The sequence below is a fragment of the Symphalangus syndactylus genome, chromosome 10, assembly GCF_028878055.3.
Source record: "Symphalangus syndactylus isolate Jambi chromosome 10, NHGRI_mSymSyn1-v2.1_pri, whole genome shotgun sequence".
Classification (NCBI taxonomy): Eukaryota; Metazoa; Chordata; class Mammalia; order Primates; family Hylobatidae; genus Symphalangus; species Symphalangus syndactylus.
This window is the reverse complement of record NC_072432.2, coordinates 11,835,862-11,857,730: the sequence shown is the minus strand read 5'-3', so window position 1 is coordinate 11,857,730 and position 21,869 is coordinate 11,835,862. Positions and strand designations below refer to the sequence as shown.

General features: G+C 45.4%; 1 protein-coding gene across 2 annotated transcripts in view; it reads left to right on the top strand.

Moving 5' to 3' along the window:
- Window positions 1–18,209, top strand: part of PRKCQ (protein kinase C theta) — a 149,753-nt gene extending 131,544 nt beyond the window's left edge. For both annotated transcript variants that reach the window (XM_063610033.1, XM_055296445.2), the window contains exons 16-18: window positions 2,302–2,490; window positions 13,447–13,575; window positions 16,984–18,209. In XM_063610033.1, the coding sequence (XP_063466103.1) occupies window positions 2,302–2,490; window positions 13,447–13,575; window positions 16,984–17,139 (474 nt within the window). In that variant the 3' untranslated portion in view covers window positions 17,140–18,209. The remainder of the gene's footprint in view (window positions 1–2,301; window positions 2,491–13,446; window positions 13,576–16,983) is intronic.
- Window positions 18,210–21,869: the final 3,660 nt, after the last annotated feature.

The window sequence follows — 21,869 nt, the reverse complement described above, 5'->3', positions numbered from 1 at the left end:
GTACAGTTCAGTAATGTTAAAAATAGTGCCAGGTACGGTTAATCCCAGCACTTTGGAGGCCAAGGCGGGTGGATCACTTGAGGTCAGGAGATCGAGACCAGCCTGATCAACATGGTGAAACCCCGTCTCTACCAAAAATACAAAAATTATCTGGGCATGGTGGTATGCACCTGTAATCCCAGCTACTCGGGAGGCTGAGGCAGGAAAATCGCTTGAACCCAGGAGGCAGAGGTTGCAATGAGCCGAGATTATGCCACTGCACTCCAGCCTGGGTGACAGAGCAAGACTCCATCTCAAAAATAAATAAAATTAAGTGTATTGTATAGTTGTGCAATCAATCTCCAGAAGGTTTTCGTCTTGAAAAACCAAAACTCTGTCCCCATTAAATACTAGCTCCCTATTCCCCCTCCCCACAGCTCCTGGCAGCCACCATTCCACTTCCTGTCTCTAGAATTTAACTATTAGGTTGGTGCAGAAGTAATTACGGTTTTTGTCCCTGAAAGTTAAGGGCAAAAACCTCTGTTAATACTTAAGGTACCTTATGTAAGTGGAGTCATTCAGTATTCGTCTTTCCCTGCCTGGCTTATTTCACTTAGAATAGTGTTATCAAGGTTCACTCATCTAGCATGTGACAGGTTTCCCTTCACCTTTAAGGCTGAATAATATTCCACTGTGTGGATGTACCACATTTTCTTCAACGCCTTCCCTATCCCTCCTCCCTACCCTCTGCCTAGACCCTGGCAACTGCCACTCTCAGCTTCTATGAGTTCAACGTGTTTACGTTTCACATATAAATGAGATCTTGCAGTATTTGCTTTTCTGTGCCTGGCTTGCTTCACTCAACATAATGTTTTCCAGGTTCATCCATGTTGTTGCCAAAGGAGATTTTCTCCTTTTTCAGGGCTGATACTCCCCTGTGTATATATAGCACAGTTTCTGTATCCATTTATTCACTGATGGACACTTAGATCCCATATCTTGGCTATTGTGAATGATGCTGCAATGAGCAAGCAAGTGCAGCTGTCTCCTCTACATACTGGTTTTATTTCCGTTGGTAATTTACCCACCAGCACATTTTCCTTATTTCTTTCATCCATGGATGGGTCCTACCATGCACCATCTCAGAGAAGCTTAGGCACAGTTTGTTGGGATGTCAGACGCTGAGCAGAATGGCACGTGCCCTCTACCTTCCAACGTCCAAAAAGGAATTCATTGAAAGTCAACATACAAAGCCTTTTTTTGCCAGAAGAGTGGGTTGGTGAAAGGATAGGAATCTTTCAAAATGTTAGGTAGGCTTCCGGACTTTAAATCCTCCTCCCTAACAGATAGACTCGGACCCCACTATCGAGCTGTAGGTAGCTCTTAGAGATCTTTCATTTCTAGATTTGAGTGCTTCAGGGTTTTTTTTTGTTTTTGAGATGGAGTTTCTTTCTTGTTGCCCAGGCTGGAGTGCATTGGCATGATCTTGGCTCACTACAACCTCTGCCTCCCAGGTTCAAGCAATTCTCCTGCCTCAGCTTCCCGAGTAGCTGGGATTACAAGCGCCCACCACCATGCCTGGTTAATTTTTGTATTTTTAGTAGAGATAGGGTTTCACCATGTTGGCCAGGCTGGTCTCAAAGTCCTGACCTCTGGTGATCCACCTGCCTCAGCCTCCCAAAGTGCTGGGATTACAGGGGTGAGCCACTGCACCCGGCGTGGATTTGAGCACTTTGCTATCCTAGGTTCTCTTTCCTGGCACAGGACACAATTTGATTCTGCATATCGGTGATTAGAGTTGTGCCCCCTGAACTGAACAGCCATAGATAGCGAGGCTTTAAGGAAGAGAATTGTCCAGATGGCCTCTTTGAATGCCTGATTACTACAGAGAGTTTATGCAAAGACTCAGGACAGTACAAGTCAGCAAAGCATGTAGGCTTGGTTTCCAGGCTCACACCAGAGCCGCTGAAGAACTTAGACACATACCAGCTCTCTTAGGTCCAATATCTGCCACCTAAGTTCTCATGTCACTGATGGGAAAATAAAAACTAATGGCATAGTTTCATTGTTTCTTTAAAAGCAGAGGAAAAGTACAAATTGAAACTGAAAAGTGTTTACTCAGAATCAAACTCAAAAATTTCAGCATTGTTTAGACACTGCTATCCAGTCACTGGCTTCTCAAGAGATACGTTTCAGGGTGATCTTTGTTGCAACTGCACACCATCCTTGACCATTTACTGAGTGGCCTTGAGACGCTCAGGAAGAGCTGTCACTCCTCAGCCTCATTCCTGTTCATTTTGTGTCTGCCTTTTGGTTGTGCAGATCTTGTTGGGTCAGAAATACAACCACTCTGTGGACTGGTGGTCCTTCGGGGTTCTCCTTTACGAGATGCTGATTGGTCAGTCACCTTTCCACGGGCAGGACGAGGACGAGCTCTTCCACTCCATCCGCATGGACAATCCCTTTTACCCACGGTGGCTGGAGAAGGAGGCAAAGGACATTCTGGTGAAGGTAAGAAGTGAAGTCAAGAGTGTCTTCCTAAGACGAGCATTAGGTCTTCTGGTCAGTTTTCTGTTCCTCATAGTTTCCAACTTGCATGTGGTGAACAATGATTATATTGAACTGGGTTTAAATGGGATGTGCACCATCTGTGTTTTAATACAGGCACCAATATTATGAGCATTAAATGTCAAAATGAGTGTAAGATAAACCCTCACGTGCATCAGTTATAAAATAAGGGCCCAGGAACCAGTTCCATGACCTTGAATACCCTCACCTGGAGATGTAGTTGGTTCATTAAACAAGCACAGTGTGTGGCTTAAAACTCAATCTTCTAGCTACTTGGGAGATTGAGGCAGGAGGATTGAAGTTGGAAGTTTGAGGTCAGCCTGGGCAATGTATTGAGACCCCTGTCTCCAAAACAATAAAGGAAAAACAAAACAAAAGAAAGAAAATGGGCATTTAGGCTGGGCACAGTAGCTCACACCTGTAATCCCAGCACTTTGGGAGGCCAAGGTGAGTGGATCACCTGAGGTCGGGAGTTCGAGACCAGCCTGACCAACATGGAGAAACACTGTCTCTACTAAAAATACAAAATTAGCCAGGCATAGTGGCACATGCCTGTGATCCCAGCTACTCAGGAGGCTGAGGCAGGAGAAAATGGGCATTTATGTTATATATAGTTTTTTTTTTAATTCAGTCTTTTATTTCCCATAGTTTTTTTATCAGAAATATTCAGTCCAATTCATCTTGCCCTGCCTCAAGTTGAAAACTTGGACAGGATGTATGACTTTTTGGTCTGCTCTTAGATAAAAGACAACCTATTGTCATTCATGTTATGAAACACTGTCTCGGTGGGGAAATTAAAACCATCCAGTCCAAGATATTATTCATCACATAATTTTTTTTTTTGAGATGGAATCTCACTCCCTCACCCAGGCTGGATGGAGTGCAGTGGCATGATCTCAGCTCACTGCAACCTCCACCTCCCAGGTTAAGGCGATTCTCCTGCCTCATCCTCCTGAGTAGCTGGGATTACAGGTGCACGACCACACTCAGCTACATTTTTGTATTTTTAGTAGAGACAGGGTTTCCCCGTGTTGGCCAGGCTGGTCTGGAACTTCTGACCTCAAGGGATCTGCCTGCCTCGGCCTCCCAAAGTGCTGGGACTACAGACGTGAGCCACCATGCCCAGCCTCATCACATAAATTTTAATTTTAAAGCTGGGACTCCTGCTTCCTTTCCTCTGCTCAGAGTTCGTGATTGGCAGCTGCTCACTACTGGAGGAGAGAGTGTTGTCACACTCTTGTTGACTGTGTTCTTGTTCTCTTCCACTCTAACTCCTGAGTTTCTGCTTCAGACCTTACCAGGTAGAAGCTGAGAGAGGAAGGAAGATGAGCAGAAAGAACAGTTTTTATTCAGCTGACAGCCTCCTACCCCTGAACTGGAGGATGGCTAAAGCTGAGACTTCAATGAGGCACTCTACTAGGTTCTGCAGAAATACTTATCCTTGCAGATGTGTTTAGCTGAAACCCTTGAGATACAGGCATTCAGTCCAGTCCCTAGCCTACATACTGTACCAAAGCTGATTCTGCAAGACTCTCTCACTGTTGGTTTCCTGCCCAGCAGATTGTCTTGGGCACTGTACTAGTCTGTTCTCATGCTGCTGTAAGGACATACCTAATACTGGGTAATTTATAAAGGAAAGAGGTTTAACTGACTCACAGTTCTGCATGGCTGGGGAGGCCTCAGGAAACTTACAATCATGGCAGAAGTCACCTCTTCACAGGGCAGCAGGAGAGAGGAGAGCCAAGCGGGAAGGGGGAAGCCCCTTATGAAACTATACCTCACTATCATGAGAAGAGCATGGGGGGAAACCGCCCCCATGATTCAATCACCTCCCATCGGGTCCCTCCCATGACACACGGGGATTATAGGATTATAATTCAAGATGAGATTCTGGGTGGGGACACAAAGCCAAACCATATCAGCCAGTACAGTTGACCTTTCAACAGCTCAGCAGCTAGAGAAGCCAACCTCCTATGCAATGACAAATCTGCATATAGCTTTTGAGTCCCCGAAAACTTAACCACCAATAGCCTACTGTTGACCAGAAGCCTTACCAATAACATAGTCAATTAACACATGTGTTATATGTTATATGTATGATATACTGTATTCTTACAATCTAAGAAGCTAGAGAAAAGAAAATTCTATTAAGAAAATTGTAAGAAAAATGTGCTTACTATTCATTAAGTGGAAGTGGATCATCATAAAGATCTTCATCCTCGTTGTCTTCATGTTGAGAGGGCTGAGGAAGAGGGGGAGTTGGTCTTGCTGTCTTAGGAGTGGCAGAGGCAAAAGAGGTGGAGGAGGTGGAAGGGAGGCAAGAGAGGCAGGCACACTTGGTGTAAATTTGATTGAAAAAAAATCTACGTATTAGTGGACTGGTGCAGTTCAAATCCAGGTTCATCAAGGGTCAATTGTACCTAAAATGCCTACAGACCAGCTCTCCCCAACCTGTCCTACCCACTGTCCACTGGAAATATTGTTGACTTCTTCACTCTAACAAACTCTGAGCGTGCAGGCTATTACCATCTTAGCAGCAATCTCCCGAATTCACCATCAAAACAGAATTCAGTGCCCCATCCGTGGTAGCCCAGGGTCCATCGAGAATACAGGCACAGTACTACCAGTGGAAACTGGGCTCTGAGAATCAAAATGCGTGAGCCAGGAGCTCCCAAGGCAAACCCATGTGGAGACACAGGAACACCTGAGAGCCATCATGGAAGATCTGGACTCCAGACAGACTCAGAGGTGGCCTTTTGTGAGGATGCAAAATACTCTCCACAGTGTATGGGCGTAGCAAGATGTAGAATGAAATTAGTCATGTCAATACAACATGCTAAATACATAGAAGAATAATAAAGACCTACATATACTGAGCTACCTCCGCAAATATTTGGGTCAAAGAGACCCATCACTGTAATCAAGAGCCTGGCACATCTCGGCCAGGTGTGGTGGCTCACGCCTGGAACCCTAGCACTTTGAAAGGCTAAGGTGGGAGGATTGCTTGAGCAATCTGAATTTCGAGACCAGCCTGGGCAACATGGCGAGACCCCATCTCTACAAAAAATCTAAAAATTAGCCAGGTGGGGTGGCTGGCGCCTATGGTCTCAGCTACTCAGGAGACTGAGATGGGAGGATCACTTGAGCCCACAAGGTGGAGGTTGCAATGAGCCATGATCACACCACTGCACTCCAGCCTAGGTAACAGAGCAAGACCCTGTCCCCCCTCAAAAAAAAAAAAAAAAAAGAGTCTAGCAAATCTAAAAGAAGTGGACCAAGAATGCAGGTGTTTTGGAAGAAACATTGTTTTGATTTCTGGCATTTCATATGTCAGCTGGTTAAAAAATAATCATCATTTAGAGAAATAATCTTTAGCCTTGTTCCTGCTATATTGAAAATGGGAATAGGATAAGATCCTTCAACATTGGAAGCTATCCATGGGTTCTAAATTAAAAACTAGAAAAATATTAGCAGGCTCATCTTTTTTCACTAATCTACTTTTTTGCTTTTGAAGAAGTACTTAGAATTAAATATAAAGGGAATACACTTCCACCCCTCTAATAAAATTGACAACCTGTCTTGGGCATTTGAAACTTGGAGGCAACTCCAGGGCTCTCCCTGGAAAATCAAGATCTTGAATCTGAGAAGTGCTGACAAAGCCCTCACAGGATCCCCAGCCCAAGGGTAAAGGAACAAGGTGTTTAAAAATTTGAGCCACTTCCATTCAGCTTTCACTTTCTGACTGTGATCCAAACAAGCAATAGCTTAGAAAACTCCCTCAACAACCAATTCAAGGCACTTTTAATGACCAAACACAGATGAAATGAAAGCTAATCTCAAAATTAACCAATTTTTTTTAAAAAGGCTGACAACAGTAAAAATAAGTTAGTGGGGGTTGGGCACGGTGACTCACGCCTGTAATCCCAGCACTTTGGGAGGCCGAGATGGGCGGATCACGAGGTCAGGAGATCAGACCATCCTGGCTTACAAGGTGAAACCCCGTCTCTACTAAAAAAATAAAAAAATTAATTAGCCAGGCGTTGTGGCAGGCGTCTGTGGTCCCAGCTACTCCGGAGGCTGAGGCAGGAGAATGGTGCGAACCCGGGAGGCGGAGCTTGTAGTGAGCCGAGATGGCGCCACTGCACTCCAGCCTGGGCGACAGAGCGAGACTCCATCTCAAAAACAAAACAAAACAAAGTTTAAAAAAAAAAAAGTGGGATCTGGATATTAAGTTTTTTACTTTATATAAAGGCAGGTTCGAACACTGTTACAATTGCTACATTTGTAGCAATAAATGTAGCAATCGTAATAATGAACTCAGTGTGAAATGTGTCAGCTTGGGCTCCGTAACAAGATATTACAGACCGAGTGAGTTAAACAACAGACATTTCTTTCTCACAGTTTTAGAGGCTGGAAGTCCAAGATTAAGGTCCACAGCGTCAGTTCCTGATGAGGACTCTCTTCCTGGCTGGTAGACAGCTGCCTTCTTGTTGTGTCCTTATAGAAGAGAGAGAGAGAGAAACTCTGGTCTGTCTTTCATATGAGACTTCTAGCCCTGTTGGATCAGGACCTTACCCCATGACCTCATTTAACCCGAATTATCTCCATAAAGGCCTTACCTACAGTTACATTGTGGGTTGGGGCATCAACATGTGTATTTTGAGGGGACGCCATTCAGTCCAAAGCATGAAGCTGCACTGCAAAGCCCGGGCCAGCAAAACCCACTGGAAAAAAGTGAACACAAGGTTTAGTCTGTACAACCTGAGGCGTGAGGGCACCTCCAGACTCAGGGGCTGTCTCCAAGAGAGTCCCAAGGTGGAGGCCCTGGAGGGAGAGTCACAATCCCCCAACACCCCTCATGGCCCATAAATGCCAGCTTCCCCCTGTGCTTCACAAACCCAGCCTGCCCTGAGGATCTGCAATACTTCAGGCCACGATGGACAGTGAAGGAGAGGCAGAGGTAACCAGAAGTAACTCTGTGGAGAGAAGCTGGAAGTGATGATTTCCAAGGAGAGAAAGATTGGATGGGAGGAAAGGGTTCCTTCCAGTTGGAGGAGAAAAGGTGAAGAGCCGTGTGCTGGAATCCTACTCAGCAATGAAAAGGAACAAACTATTGATCTATAAAACAACTGAAGGCATTATGCTGAGTGCAAAAAGCCAGTCTCAAAAGATCACATACTCTCTGAGTCCATTGATATAACTTCATTGAAATGGCAACACCATAGAAATGGAAGTCAGATTAGTGGTTGCCTGGGGTTGGGGTGCTGGGGACAGGAGGGTGGGAGTGACTCTCAGGATGCAGCACAGACAGATCTTTGCAGTGATGGAACAGTTCGTATCTTGCTTGGTGTGGAGGTTGCCCATATCTGCACATGTGATAAAATGGCGTAAGTAGTATATACACACATGGTACCAGTGCCAGCTCCTAATCTTATGCTATCATTACGTGAGATGGAACCATTGGAAGAAATAGGGTGAAGGGCACCCAGGACACCTCTGTACTGTCTTAGCAACATCCTGTGAATCTATAATTATTTAAAAACAAAACTAAGGCTAAATGCCTTGCAAACACCAAAATAAAAAGTCATCTGCAGAGTTTCAGTGGCAAGAGAAAGAGTTGCCACAAGAGAAGAAAATAAATTTGGTTGAATACAGCAGAAACTAGATAATAAAGTTTGAAAAAGAAAACAAGAGGACTGGTGGATGAAAGAGGTTCTTTACTTTTTTAAGACAGAGTCTCGCTCTGTCACCCAGGCTGAAGTGCAGTGGCGCAATCTCGGCTCACTGCAGCCTATGCGCTTCCCAGGCTCAAGCGATTCTCCAGCGTTAGCCTTCCATGACGCTGGGACTACAGGTGCGTGCCATCAACACACAGCTGACTTTTGTATTTTTTGTAGAGACGGGTTTTGCCATGTTCCCCAGGCAGGTCTCAAACTCTGGAGCTCAAAGCAATCTGCCCACCTCAGCCTCCCAAGGTGCTGGGATTACAGGCATGAGCCACCATTCTCAGTCAAAAGAAGTTCTAAATGAAGCTTGCCCAACCCGTGCCCTGCATACAGCCCAGGATGGCTTTGAATGCAGTCCAACAAAAATACCTAAACTTTATGACATTATGACATTTTTTGTGATTTTTTTTTTTTTAGCTCATCAGCTATTGTTAGTGTTAGCGTATTTTATGTGTGGCCCAAGACGATTCTTCTTCCAATGTGGCCCAGGGAAGCCAAAAGATTGGACACTCCTATTCAAAGTTGACATAGAAGAGTTTGGACTTGTTATTTCCCATGTGAGTTAGTAAAACTTCCATGAACTTTCTCTTACACATATTCTTGCAGTTGGGCTGATAAAATTAATTTCCATTATGCAATCTGCTGCCCATAAACTGGCTTGAGCTTTATCTCTATTCCTCCTTTGCTTTGATCCAACAGCCCCCACATTCTTGAGCCCCATTTGTTACAAAAATAAAAGGTAATGCCATTTCTCAGAAATGTCCTCTAGGGAATTTGACAAAATGTTATGAAACCCAGAAGTCATAGGTCCTCTGGAAAAGCTGAGGATAGCAGCATTTCGTGGCATCCGTGACAGCAGCAGTGCCAGACTTGTCGCCGTCGGCCCTCCTAGGGCATGGATGCATAACGTGCACTGAACAATTGTGCACTGGGAGAGGCTGTGCTCTGGCAAGAATTCCAGTGGGAACACTGCTGTCCAGTTGATGATTGCCAAAGGAACACCCTTTACTCCCCGTCTCTACTAAAAGTACAAAAAAAGTAGTCTGGAGTGGTGGCGGGTGCCTGTAGTCCCAGCTACTTGGGAGGCTGAGGCAGGAAAATGGCATGAACCCGGGAGGCAGAGCTTGCAGTGAGCCGAGATTGCGCCACTGCACTCCAGCCTGGGTGACAGAGCGAGACTCCATCTCAAAAAAAAAAAAAAAAAGAAACACCCTTTACTTCCTCATTTAGCCACCCAGGATGTCCTGTCCATTTGTTTGAAAATGATGGGAAACTAATGATCTAGAACATAAACATCTCCTCCTTTCATAGAAAGACATATCTGAGGAGGGACTGAAGAGGGAAGGCAGGTTCCAGCACAATCCGTCAGCGCTGCTGCTGGCTGTCCTCCACAGCCTGGAGCGACTTTCTTGCACAGACTGTGCAATAAACTTAAACGAACTTCAACTACATCCTGGCTATTTTTTCCCATCAATGTAAACCTCTGTCCTGACAGCTTTTACGGACAAAATCAAGTCTTCAGGTATTTTATTTCCTCAGTGCAGCTTTCCAGGGGCGGAGCTTCCAGCCTGGCCCCCCTCCCGTGAGGTCACCTGTTATCCTCAGGACCTCAGTGGGTCGAGTGGCTGCAGGGCAGAACATACACTAATTTACCGTTCTGTGCAAAACTGGAAAGAATATTGAAGCTCAGAGCTGGAGACTATATGCTCTTCTCACTACACATTTTCTTAAATATATTTTTAAATTTTGCAGGTACACATCCAAGCTAAGAAGGCCCATTGACATGATCCTCTTGGTACAAATGCCACATGTTCACTGGAAGAAATAGAATAGAAAACCTAGCCTGCAGCCCACACGGCCCAGGGCAGTTACTTCCAGCCTACTTTGCTGAAGCATCCCATTAGAACAACATGAGTGAGGTTTTGGCCACTTCCTGAGACACTTACACCGTCTATCTAATCTCATTTCATCCAAATGACCTTAAGAAGCGGAGACCAATCATTTATCATTTAGTATCATTGTTTCAGGAGAAGGGATATAGGGCAAGTCACTTATTCCTTTTGCTTCCTTTTTTTTTTTTTTTTAAGGAGTCTTGCTCTGTTGCCCAGGCTGCAGTGCAGTGGTGGTGCAATCTCAGCTCACTGCAACCTCTGCCTCCCAGGTTCAAATGATTCTCCTGCCTCAACCTCCCGCATAGCTGGGGTTACAGGCATCCACCACCACACTCGGCTAATTTTTGTATTTTTAGTAGAGATGGGGTTTCACTATGTTGGCCAGGCTGGTCTCGAACTCCTGACCTGAGGTGATCCACCCACCTCAGCCTCCCAAAGTGCTGGGATTACAGGCATGAGCCACTGTGCCCAGCCCCTCTTTGCTTCTAAAACATCAATCAGCTTCTCCATGTGATGACTCCTACTGTTTTATGGTTTGTATAAATGTATGGGGTGCAGGTGTCATTTCATTACCTACATGGATTGCACAGTGGTGATGCAGAGCTTTTAGTACCCACTCCATTTTCTGAGTCTACAGAAAAATATATCTTACCGTGAACTTGGTGCTTCTTTTCTATGCTGAAAACAGGCGACCAGAATAAAATGATAGAAGATGCGTGATCTGCAGACAAACAAAGTGGAAAGACAGCTTACTCACTTACTTATCAGGCATCTACTGAGCATCTGTGTTGTGCACGGCACTATGCTAGCTTCTGTAAGGATTAGACATGCCAATGGTGCCCGGCCCCCAGCGCTTACAGTCTAGTAGGAAAGAAGACAACCTTGGAAAAAAGATACAATGTGCTAATTCTCCAGTGGAGGGAAGATGTGTGGTGCACAGATGAGAGATTATCCATCAGGATGAGGTGAAGGAGGCCGCTTGTCATCAAAGTGCATAGCTCCTCCGAGGCTCGGCTTCCTCAGCTGACAACTGGGATGATGAATTTGTTTCTCTTAGAATTTGTTTTAAAATCACTGAGGCATCTAGCACAGTGCCTGCCTCTCAAAGAACATTGGTTGGAGTGGACGATGTATCAATCGTAAGAATCAGGAATGATGTATGATAGGGTGATCAATCCTGAATATGACTGGAACAGAAGAGAGAGAGCTCCCTGTCAGTGGAGGTAATCAAAGAAAGTTTCACAAGGAAAAGGGGGTGAAAGCTGAGCCCTGAAAGATAAGGCAGAATTTAAAGATGAGGAGAGGGAAGCGGGAGTCGACTAGGGGAGGGTATCTCATGGCAAGATGGAAATGTCATTAGTGAGGGATAGAGACAGGATGGCAGGTGGTGTCTTCGGTGAGCAGAGATGTCTGGACTGGAGAGGGTCCTAATGGGAATGGAAGGTCCTGTGAGTCAGCGTCAGACTCCAGGGAGCCTCGAATGCCAGCCGAGGGCCCGAGGATGTCAGAACTCACCAGGCCTTTGAGATCACCTTGTCTAGCCCTTCCTTTACACACGAGGAAACAGACTCAGAAAACTTACCTGAGACCACGTGGGTAGTCAGTCTCTCAGATGGCTGTCCTGTTATTTCCACCATGCAGTGGCTTTCTAATTGGGTACTTCGGAACCCCAAGTTTCCCTAGAGAGTCCTCAGTGGCTGCCATATGGAAAGGGGGAGAGAGGAAGTTGAGACTGCCAAGAATTTGCCAATCAGATACACCGGGTGATTGCACAAACATTTCACCCGGAACTTTAAAAGAAATTATCCTACTTTTTTAAAAAAGAGAAAAAACTCCACTTTACAATAGCACGTTGTTTGGTCTTTATATTTTTTTGGTAGAACGGAGACTTTGAAGATTTTCAAGTACTCAGATAGCATAGGTGAAGCACTATTTCAGAACATGCAGGCTGGCTATGTTTATGAGCAGTAAAAACAAGAGACCCTCGCAATTTAGGTGTGAATGGAGGTCAAGGCCCTGTGAAAGCCTCCTGGAAAATCACTGCATTCCACCATGTTTTCTGTTTTAAAGAACCTTAGGCTCCTTAAAATGCCCTATAACTCGTGGTTACTTCATAAATAAACATCTAGCTGATGTAAGAATAACCGGTAACTACTCCAGACACCCAGGGGACCTGTTACTTTTCTAAGTTAATGTTTAGACTCTCCTGTTTCTTAATGCCCTTGACAGGTTTTATTTAAGTTTGAAAAATATCCAGGTTTCTTTCCTGTCTTGCCAGTGTTCATTTTAACCTCTTAGGGGGAAAGAACAGGAGAAGGAACAGTGCAGAGGGGAATGTACATATGTGCCAGCTGGGAAATTATTAGATGGACCTTGAATTAAATATTACTCCTCAGCAGGTTTGCAGGAGCTGAGGGTAATTCTCTTCACTCAGATGCCTTGTAGAGTCCAAAGCTGACTGTCTGGGACTAGTTTCTCTTATACCTGAGTCCCCACAATGCTGGAATCATTCTAAGAACGCAGCTTTGTAAGAAATCAGACTTGATTGATGGATAATTGATCAAATGACAAATTATCACTGACTCTATGCTGTTGGGTGTAACAGACCAGGAATTATACTGCACAAATGCGTGCATGTGTTCATGTACGTGTGTATATGCGTGTGTATGCCTGTCCGTGTGCATGTGCTCACACATTTATGTGTGTGTCAGTGTGTGTGCACGTGTGTATGTGTTCATTTCTGTGTGTATGCGTTTATATACACCTGTGTGCATGTGTATGTATGTGTGTCTGTGTGCACGTGCTCACATTTATGTGCATGTGTGCCAGTGTGTATTTGTTTATGTCCATGTGTGTATGCCGTCACATATGCCTGTCTGTGTCCATGTGTGCGCCTGTCTATGTGCGTGTGTGTGTGTGTGTGTTGCTGTCTCATAAATCGTCACATCAGCCCTGTTAGGAGGGCACTTGGCTCACTTTACAGGTGAGGAAACTGACTCAGGTCTGTCAGTTGCCTGAGGTCCAGTCAATAACACAGGGCAAAGCCGGTTTCAAATCAGGTCTATGCACCTCAGAAGATAACGCGTCAGACTCCAGCAAATTTAGAAAGGCTCCTTGAAGGGAGAGTGTCAGGACAGGTTGACTTTAGTCAGTCCTGATGAAGGTGAGTAGAAAAATGAGGTTAGAAAAGAAGGGGCTGGTGCACCAGGAAGCACCACGCCCTCCTGATGCAAAAGGGTCATCCCTGGAGACCTCAGGGCTCCTCCTCTGCTCCCTTTCAGCTCTTCGTGCGAGAACCTGAGAAGAGGCTGGGTGTGAGGGGAGACATCCGCCAGCACCCTTTGTTTCGGGAGATCAACTGGGAGGAACTTGAACGGAAGGAGATTGACCCACCATTCCGGCCAAAAGTGGTAAGGACTCGCTCATGGGCCGCTTGGTGTCAGCCACTCTCCCTCCGCTCAGGGCCGTCTGCCTGTCCAAGTCACCGCAGCTGCTCACCCCTGCAGGTGCCCCAACTCCCCACCAGCCCCACTCTCCAGGACGAATGCACTTCTCTAACACGTTACTGGCCTGGTGGGGCAGGGAAGGGAGGTCACTCTTGTTTGCAAAATTTAACCTCTGTCGTCAAGACACACCTGCATGAAGAATGGATTGCTATGTGTCCATGCCTTAGGTTGAATATGAATTTATGAGGGTGACTATTAAGCAAGATGGGGGTTGTGCACATGACACATATATACTTAATGGTCCAGTCTGGGTAACCCAAACTTGGACATAAACCCTGCATCCTACATCAGGAATTTTAGAGCTATTTTTTCCATGATGTTTATTAAAGTATCTGTAAAGTGCTCATATTTCCTAACGGTAATTGTTAGGTGTTCTTTGGTTTAAGGGAGAAACTAACTAAATCAGTGCTTTAAAAAAGATAGGTCTGTGCATTTCCAGACCTGGCAAAAGTCATTAAGCTACATCAGCAAAGGCAGAATGATCTGGCTCACCTGCAAGATGGGCCACCATAAAGTGAAGTCAAAAATAAAGCGAGGTTGGGCTGGGCGTGGTGGCTCATGCCTGTAATCCCAGCACTTTGGGAGGCCGAGGCGGGTGGATCACCTGAGGTCAGGAGTTCGAGACCAGCCTGGCCAACATGGTGAAACCTTGTCTCTACTAAAAATATACAAAAATTAGCTGGGCATGGTTGCAGGTGCCTATAATCCCGGCTACTAGGGAGGCTGAGGTAGGAGGATTGCCTGAGCCCAGAAGTTTGAGACTAGCCTAGGAAACATAGTGAAACCCCATCTCTACAAAAAACACAGAATTAAGTGGGCTTGGTGGTGCATGCCTGTAGTTCAAACTACTCAGTATGCCAAGACAGGAGGATTACTTTAGTCCAAGAGGATGCAGTGAGCTGGGATCACATCACTGCACTCCAGCCTGGTAACAGAGTGAGACACTGTCTCCAAAAATAAAACTTTTTAGAAAAATAACATAATGTCCAGAATCTACAATGAACTCAAACAAATTTACAAGAAAAAAACAACAACCCCATCAAAAAGTGGGCAAAGGACATCAACAGACACTTCTCAAAAGAAGACATTTATGCAGCCAAAAAACACATGAAAAAATGCTCATCATCACTGGCCATCAGAGAAATGCAAATCAAAACCACAATGAGATACCATCTCACACCAGTTAGAATGGCCATCATTAAAAAGTCATGAAACAACAGGTGCTGGAGAGGATGTGGAGAAATAGGAACACTTTTACACTGTTGGTGGGACTGTAAACGAGTTCAACCATTGTGGAAGTCAGTGTGGCGATTCCTCAGGGATCTAGAACTAGAAATACCATTTGACCCAGCCATCCCATTACTGGGTATATACCCAAAGGACTATAAATCATGCTGCTATAAAGACACATGCACACGTATATTTATTGCGGCACTATTCACAATAGCAAAGACTTGGAACCAACCCAAATGTCCAACAACGATAGACTGGATTAAGAAAATGTGGCACATATACACCATGGAATACTATGCAGCCATAAAAAATGATGAGTTCATGTCCTTTGTAGGGACATGGATGAAACTGGAAATCATCATTCTCAGTAAACTATCCCAAGGACAAAAAACCAAACACCACATGTTCTCACTCATAGGTGAGAATTGAACAATGAGAACTCATGGACACAGGAAGGGGAACATCACATTCTGGGGACTGTTGTGGGGTGGGGGGAGGGGGGAGGGATAGCATTAGGAGATAGATATACCTAATGCTGAATGACGAGTTAATGGGTGCAGCACACCAACATGGCACATGTATACATATGTAACAAACCTGCACATTGTGCACACGTACCCTAAAACTTAAAGTATAATAAAAAAAAAATAAAAAAAGAGACACGTATCAAGTAAAAAAAAAAGAAAAACAACAAAAAAGTCATTAAGAAAGTAAATTTTAAGTTATGTATATCACAATTTCTAAAAATAATGATTTTTAAAAGAGTAGAGCAAAGTGGTGGGTTTGCCAGCCTTAACCATTCCCTGTGATTGCTGGGAATACCGGAGTGATTGCCTGGGTAGACATGGGCCATATCCGCACTGAAGGGGGCCAGGCTCATGGACTTCCCAACAGATTCCACCCCAGAGAACGCACAGGCTATTAGTCATGATAGCGAATGGCCAGAAGAAGCAGGTGCATCTCGTTCCCAGGGCAAGAATAATTGTTCTCAACATCTGTCCCAAGCTCCAGGGACGTACCAAGGACCCAACAGGCCGGCCTCAAGCACTCTAATTACCTGTGACAGTACCACATCTAATACATGGTTTAGTCATTTGTGATAAAATAAAAATTTTACCTTGTTTTTAGCTATCAGAACTATTAAGCCATGTCTCACCTTCCACTGCAGATTAAAATTGACTTAATATTTTGCACATAAAAATCAAAACTTTGATCTAAGCTTACCCTAAAGGACATTCCCAGTTCTGCCAGTAGGAAACTTTCCCTGACCTGTGGTCTGAGCTGTCATTGACCTCACAGCCCCAGGGCCCCTTGGAGGGTGGGAGGGGCCTGGCTGTTCGTTTTGCTTCTCTGTGCTCACAGGACTTTCTGTTGATAATGGTTGTTTTCAACCTTGGGACACTGAATTGAACACCATACTGAACAGCATGTATGAAATAGATGTTTGCTTTCCCTGTCTCTGTTGTTTTGTTTGGTTTTGGTTTTTTTGCCATGAAAACCAACGGACCAAGTGGTCTGAAAGGAGTCTGTCCCAGTCTGTGTTGTTTAAAAAAGCCCAAAATGTTTACTAATAAAATTAACAAGGGCAGGGGACTGACAGCAGCCAAGAATGTTGATAAAAGAACAGGAATATGTAATCATGAAATTCCTTCTCTCTTCCCATCCCTCTGTTCACACCCCCACACTCGCTATCCCCACCACCCTCCCTTATCCCCACCTTGTGTTCCATGAAAACTAAAAAGACAGAGGTCAAATTCAGGCGGATCACTTTCTCAAAGGTTGCCAACCCTGCTTCATGTAAACCATTAATTAGAAACATTAGATCCCATTTGAATGTCTACAGTGGTAGTCTTTCTGTGAATTTATGAATTTATATTATTATTAAGCTGAGGACACAGGATCGCAGCCATGTTCAATGAGAGCTGTGCATGGTCATCTATAGGCATTGCCTCCATTTAGTGTCTCTGCAAACACCAACTTTGCCATACACAGATCACAGCCTAGATAACAAAAGTGAAGATCATGAACTTAATGGCTGATTTTTCTTCTCTTTCTTTCTTCCCTTACACTCTGACCAAGAAATCACCATATGACTGCAGCAATTTCGACAAAGAATTCTTAAACGAGAAGCCCCGGCTGTCATTTGCGGACAGAGCGCTGATCAACAGCATGGACCAGAATATGTTCAGGAACTTTTCCTTCATGAACCCCGGGATGGAGCGGCTGATATCCTGAATCTGGCCCCTCCAGAGACAGGAAAGAATTTGCCTTCTCCCTGGGAACTGGTTCAAGAGACACTGCTTGGGTTCCTTTTTCAACTTGGAAAAGGAAAGAAACACTCAACCACTCAACAATAAAGACTGAGACCCGTTCGCCCCCCACGTGACTTTTATCTGTAGCAGAAACCAAGTCTCTTCACTAATGACGATGCCATGTGTCTCGTCTCCTGACATGTCTCACAGATGCTCCTGAAGTTCGGTCGTCACTAACCATAGTTATTTACTTGAAAGATGGGTCTCCACACTTGGAAAGGTTTCAAAACTTGATACTGCAATAAATTATGGCTCTTCACCTGGGCGCCAACTGCTGATCAATGAAATGCTTGTTGAATCGGGGGCAAACGGAGTACAGACGTCTCAAGACTGAAACGGCTCCATTGCCTGGTCTAGTAGCGGATCTCACTCAGCCACAGAGAAGTAATCACTAACCTGTTTTATTCTATTCCTATCTGTGGATGTGTAAATGGCTGGGGCGCCAGCCCTGGATAGGTTTTTATGGGAATTCTTTACAGTAAACATAGCTTGTAACTTGAGATCTACAAATCCATTCATCCTGATTAGCCATGAAATCCATGATCAAGAGGACAAGTGGAAAGTGAGAGGGAAGGTTTGCTAGACACCTTCGCTGGTTATCTTGTCAAGATAGAAAAGATAGTATCATTTCACCCTTGCCAATAAAACCTTTCCATCCACCCATTCTCAGCAGACTCCAGTATTGGCACAGTCATTCACTGCCATCCTCACATTATAACAAGACAAGAAACGAAGTGCATAAGTCCCCTGGGAAAAGAACCTCAACTCCTCGTGCCATGACTGGTGATTTCATGACTCATAAGCCCCTCCGTAGGCATCATTCAAGATCAATGGCCCATGCATGCTGTTTGCAGCAGTCAACTGAGTTTAATTAGAATTCCAACCTTACATTTTAAAGGTATTTGTGCTGTGTGTATATTTTGATAAAGTGTTGTGACTTAATGAGAAACAGGTGGATGTGTAAAAATGGAATTAAAAAAAAAAAAAAGAGTCCTCTTAATCATTTACTTCCCCGCTTGTCCCCCACAAGAACTTGCTTCTGCTGTGTCAATCCTCAAAATGTAGCTAGCATTGAGATGATGTTTTACAGTTGGGGGATTGGCTGGGTACGATGGCTCACGCCTGTAATTCCAGCACTTTGGGAGGCCAATGTGGGCGGATAACCTGAGGTCAGGAGTTCGAGACCAGCCTGGCCAACATGATGAAACCCTGTCTCTACTAAAAATACAAAAATTAGCCAGGCATGGTGGCGGGCGCCTGTAATCCCCGCTACCTGGGAGGCTGAGGCAGGAGTAGAGTAAGACAAAGGGTGAGGAAGTCAGATGACCTTAAGGCAATTGTAAGAAAAGTCTGCATAATATTCGGAGTCACTAGCCTACCTCATCACACGGCTGGAAATAACTTTAGATATTATATTTAAAATAGAATAATATAAGCAGACTGTTGACAGTCTGCAGGTGTGCTGGGACATTTTCCTGACTATATGGAGCTCTTGTGATTTTGTTTTAAATAGACACTCCCCTAAAATGAACATGAGGAACCTCATTTAAGGAGGTGGAGATGGGCATCTGTCTTCAGATGTGTCCATTCAGGTGTCCGGGCCCTTTGTTCTGAAAATAGCACCATGACTACAAACCTCTAGTTATGTGAGAAGGCAACACTTGTCCTCCCCTTGCTCCAAATGAAAATGCTCACACATGTTTACCAAATTCGCCTGCTTGAAGGAGGGAGAGGGTCCTTCAAGGCCCTGGATGGGCCAGTGGAGGGCAGGGAGCCCTCCGTTCTGTTCTGATCTCTGCTCTGCTTTGCATTTGCTGTGAAGCCCTGAACAAGTCATTTCATCTTTTGGGGCCTCCAAGTAATGGGGTTGGTGAAGATGCTATCTAAAGTCCCGTCTCACTAGAGCGATGGGGTCGATGAAGATGCTGTCTAAAGTCTTTTCTCACTAGAGTGCTCTCTGGTTCTAATCTGAATCAAAATCCTGCAAAGTTGAAAGGTCAGTGAGCAACACTTTCCAAAACACAGACACTCATGGATTCCACTCGCTGCAGGCCTGGGGGCAGCTCTACCCCATTTTCCTTCCAGACGTCCTCTCCTCACTCTGGGCTCCCACATACCCCTGCCCCAGCACTCAGCATCCTCCTGACACCCAGAGACCCCAACAGGACCCCCACCAGGAGACAAATAAGTGAAGACTGTTGGTTCTTAGAAACAGGAACCAACGCAACTTTTATCCCCTCCACTAGACCAAAATAAGGTCTATTCATCATTTGGTTTTGTTTTCTGAATTAGAGACAGAGTCTCCCTATGTTTCCTAGGCTGGTCTTGAACTCCTCGACTCAAATGATCCTCCTGCCTCAGTCTATCAAAGTGCTGGGATTACAGGCCTCATCATTTGTTTTTAATAAATGTCACGTGTATGAATATGTCAGATGACTAACAAGGTTACTATTTGCTTCGTATTTCTGAGTGTGCAAAGTACTTGTTACTTCCTTCTGTTCTTTCAGGAGTCCTCTGAAATTGCTTATTAATATCCCTATTTAATAGGTGAGAGACTGGCCGGGTGCGGTGGCTCACGCCTGTAATCCCAGCACTTTGGAAGACCCAGGCAGGCAGATCACAAGGTCATGAGTTTGAGACCAGCCTGACCAACATGGTGAAACCCCATCTCTACTAAAAATACAAAAAATTAGCTGAGCATGGTGGCACGCACCTGTAATCCCAGCTACGCAGGAAGCTGAGGCAGGAGAATTGCTTGAACTTGGGAGGCAGAGGTTGCAGTGAGCTGAGATCGTGCTACTGCACTCCAGCCTGGGCGACAGAGCAAGACTCTGTTTCAAAAAAAAAAAAAAAAAATAGAGGAGAGACCTGAGGCCCAGGGAGACCATAAAGGTTACACTAGAAGTTTGACCAGTGGAGACTTGAACCCAGAACTCTTAGCATCAGATCTTGCTTCATTCCAGAGTGCAGGGTTCCAGCGACATCCGCCAATCAGCGTCTGATGATTGTTGTTCACTAGAGTTTTAAGTGGACTTCCTAATTCAGGGCCACACCTGGCTTACCTGTCCTACTTCTAGAGAAGCAGCGCGGGGGTCAGTCTCTTCGATGCTGGTCCTCCCGTCACCACTCCCAGTTCCCCTCCACGTTGCACTTTAGCCTAGACTCAACCTTGCCAATAGAAATGAGAACTTTACCTCGGGGTATAGTTAAAGGTTTTGGAAAAAGAGAGATCAGTGCTTCTTTTTGGAAGATACAGACTGAGAGTTGGGCTGAGAGCTCCCTGTGCACGAGAGGCTGGCCACAGAGAGAGAGGGCTCCCTGTGCACGACAGGCTGGCCACAGAGAGAACGTTGACCAAGGTTTTCTCAGATCCCGTCCAGCAAGACCATGCTTAGGAGAGAGGAAGAAGTCGCAAACCAGCCAGAAGAAGAAGAAATGCCTTTGTTACATCATAAAACTGCAGGCAGGGGTCTGAGCTCTCAGAGCCTCTGTCTCCGATGGACCCATCAAGGATGGCCAACAGAGGAAGCGTCAGCCTTAAACACCCACTGACCCGGAACATCCCAGAACACACAACAATGCAAACCAAGGAAGACTTCTCCTGCCACCTCTCTCCTCTTTCTCTGTCCTTTCCCAACTTCGGGGAAGAGGGAGCAGAAACCATGGTCATCGGACTGTGGAAGGAGAGGACTGAGCATGGGCAGGTGAGAAATATGAAGACGCTGACCACGCGCCTCTCCCACCACAAGCCACCAGGTGCTGGTGGTGGCCTTCTTGAATTAGATGAGAGGACAGGGTCAACTTTAAGTCAGTTTTCGATTATTCATGGCACTGCACATGTAAGTTGCAGCAATGAATCTTGACGGAGCAACTGAAAGACATGTCTAATGTCACCAGAAAGGTCATGGGACCTCTGAGATTTCAGCCAAAGTTTGGAAGAATAAGCCCCACAGAGCAGGTCTGAATGGATGGTGGGCACAAATAATAAAGGTGTTGGTTTGGTTTGGTTTGGTTTTGCCCCGAGAATTTTGCTTGTTTACACACAGACAAGCCCTAGAGCAACAGTGGTGCTCTTGGTGCCACAGCTACACAGGAGATTTCTTGCACGTAGGGACCATGCTCTTTACTGCCGAGCCTACCATCCTGGCAGACACTCCACCATCACGTGCATTTGTTGAGTGAGTGGGTGAATAGGATGTGGGTGAGCACCTCTCTACAATCCTCTGTCTGTGTGGGGCCTGGCACATGAGAATGCCTGGTGGAAATTGCTTCATCCTACAGGCACTACAGGATTAACCGGACTTGGGTATCAGGTCCTCTCTCCTGAAGAATTTTAGACAGAGGCAAAAACCAGTTGGCCAAGGGAAAAGGCATTTGGTAAAGACCACAAGGCAGCCAAAGGGATGGGCAGCAGAAGCCAGGAGGTAGGGGCGGTCACAGTAGCAGAGACACAGGGTCATCCTGCCACCGCAGTGTGGGTGACTCAAGGAGGGCTAAGACTAGCAACTTCCAGTAAGTTGCTCTCACTTCCCAGAGTTCCTGAGGGGTCCCCAAGGTGCTGGGAGTCTTGCAGGCAGCCCTCCAGTCAGTCCTGTGTTATTCCTCTCTCTGACTCAGGGAACCATCCTGATGGGCAGCAGCCCCCAGCGGACG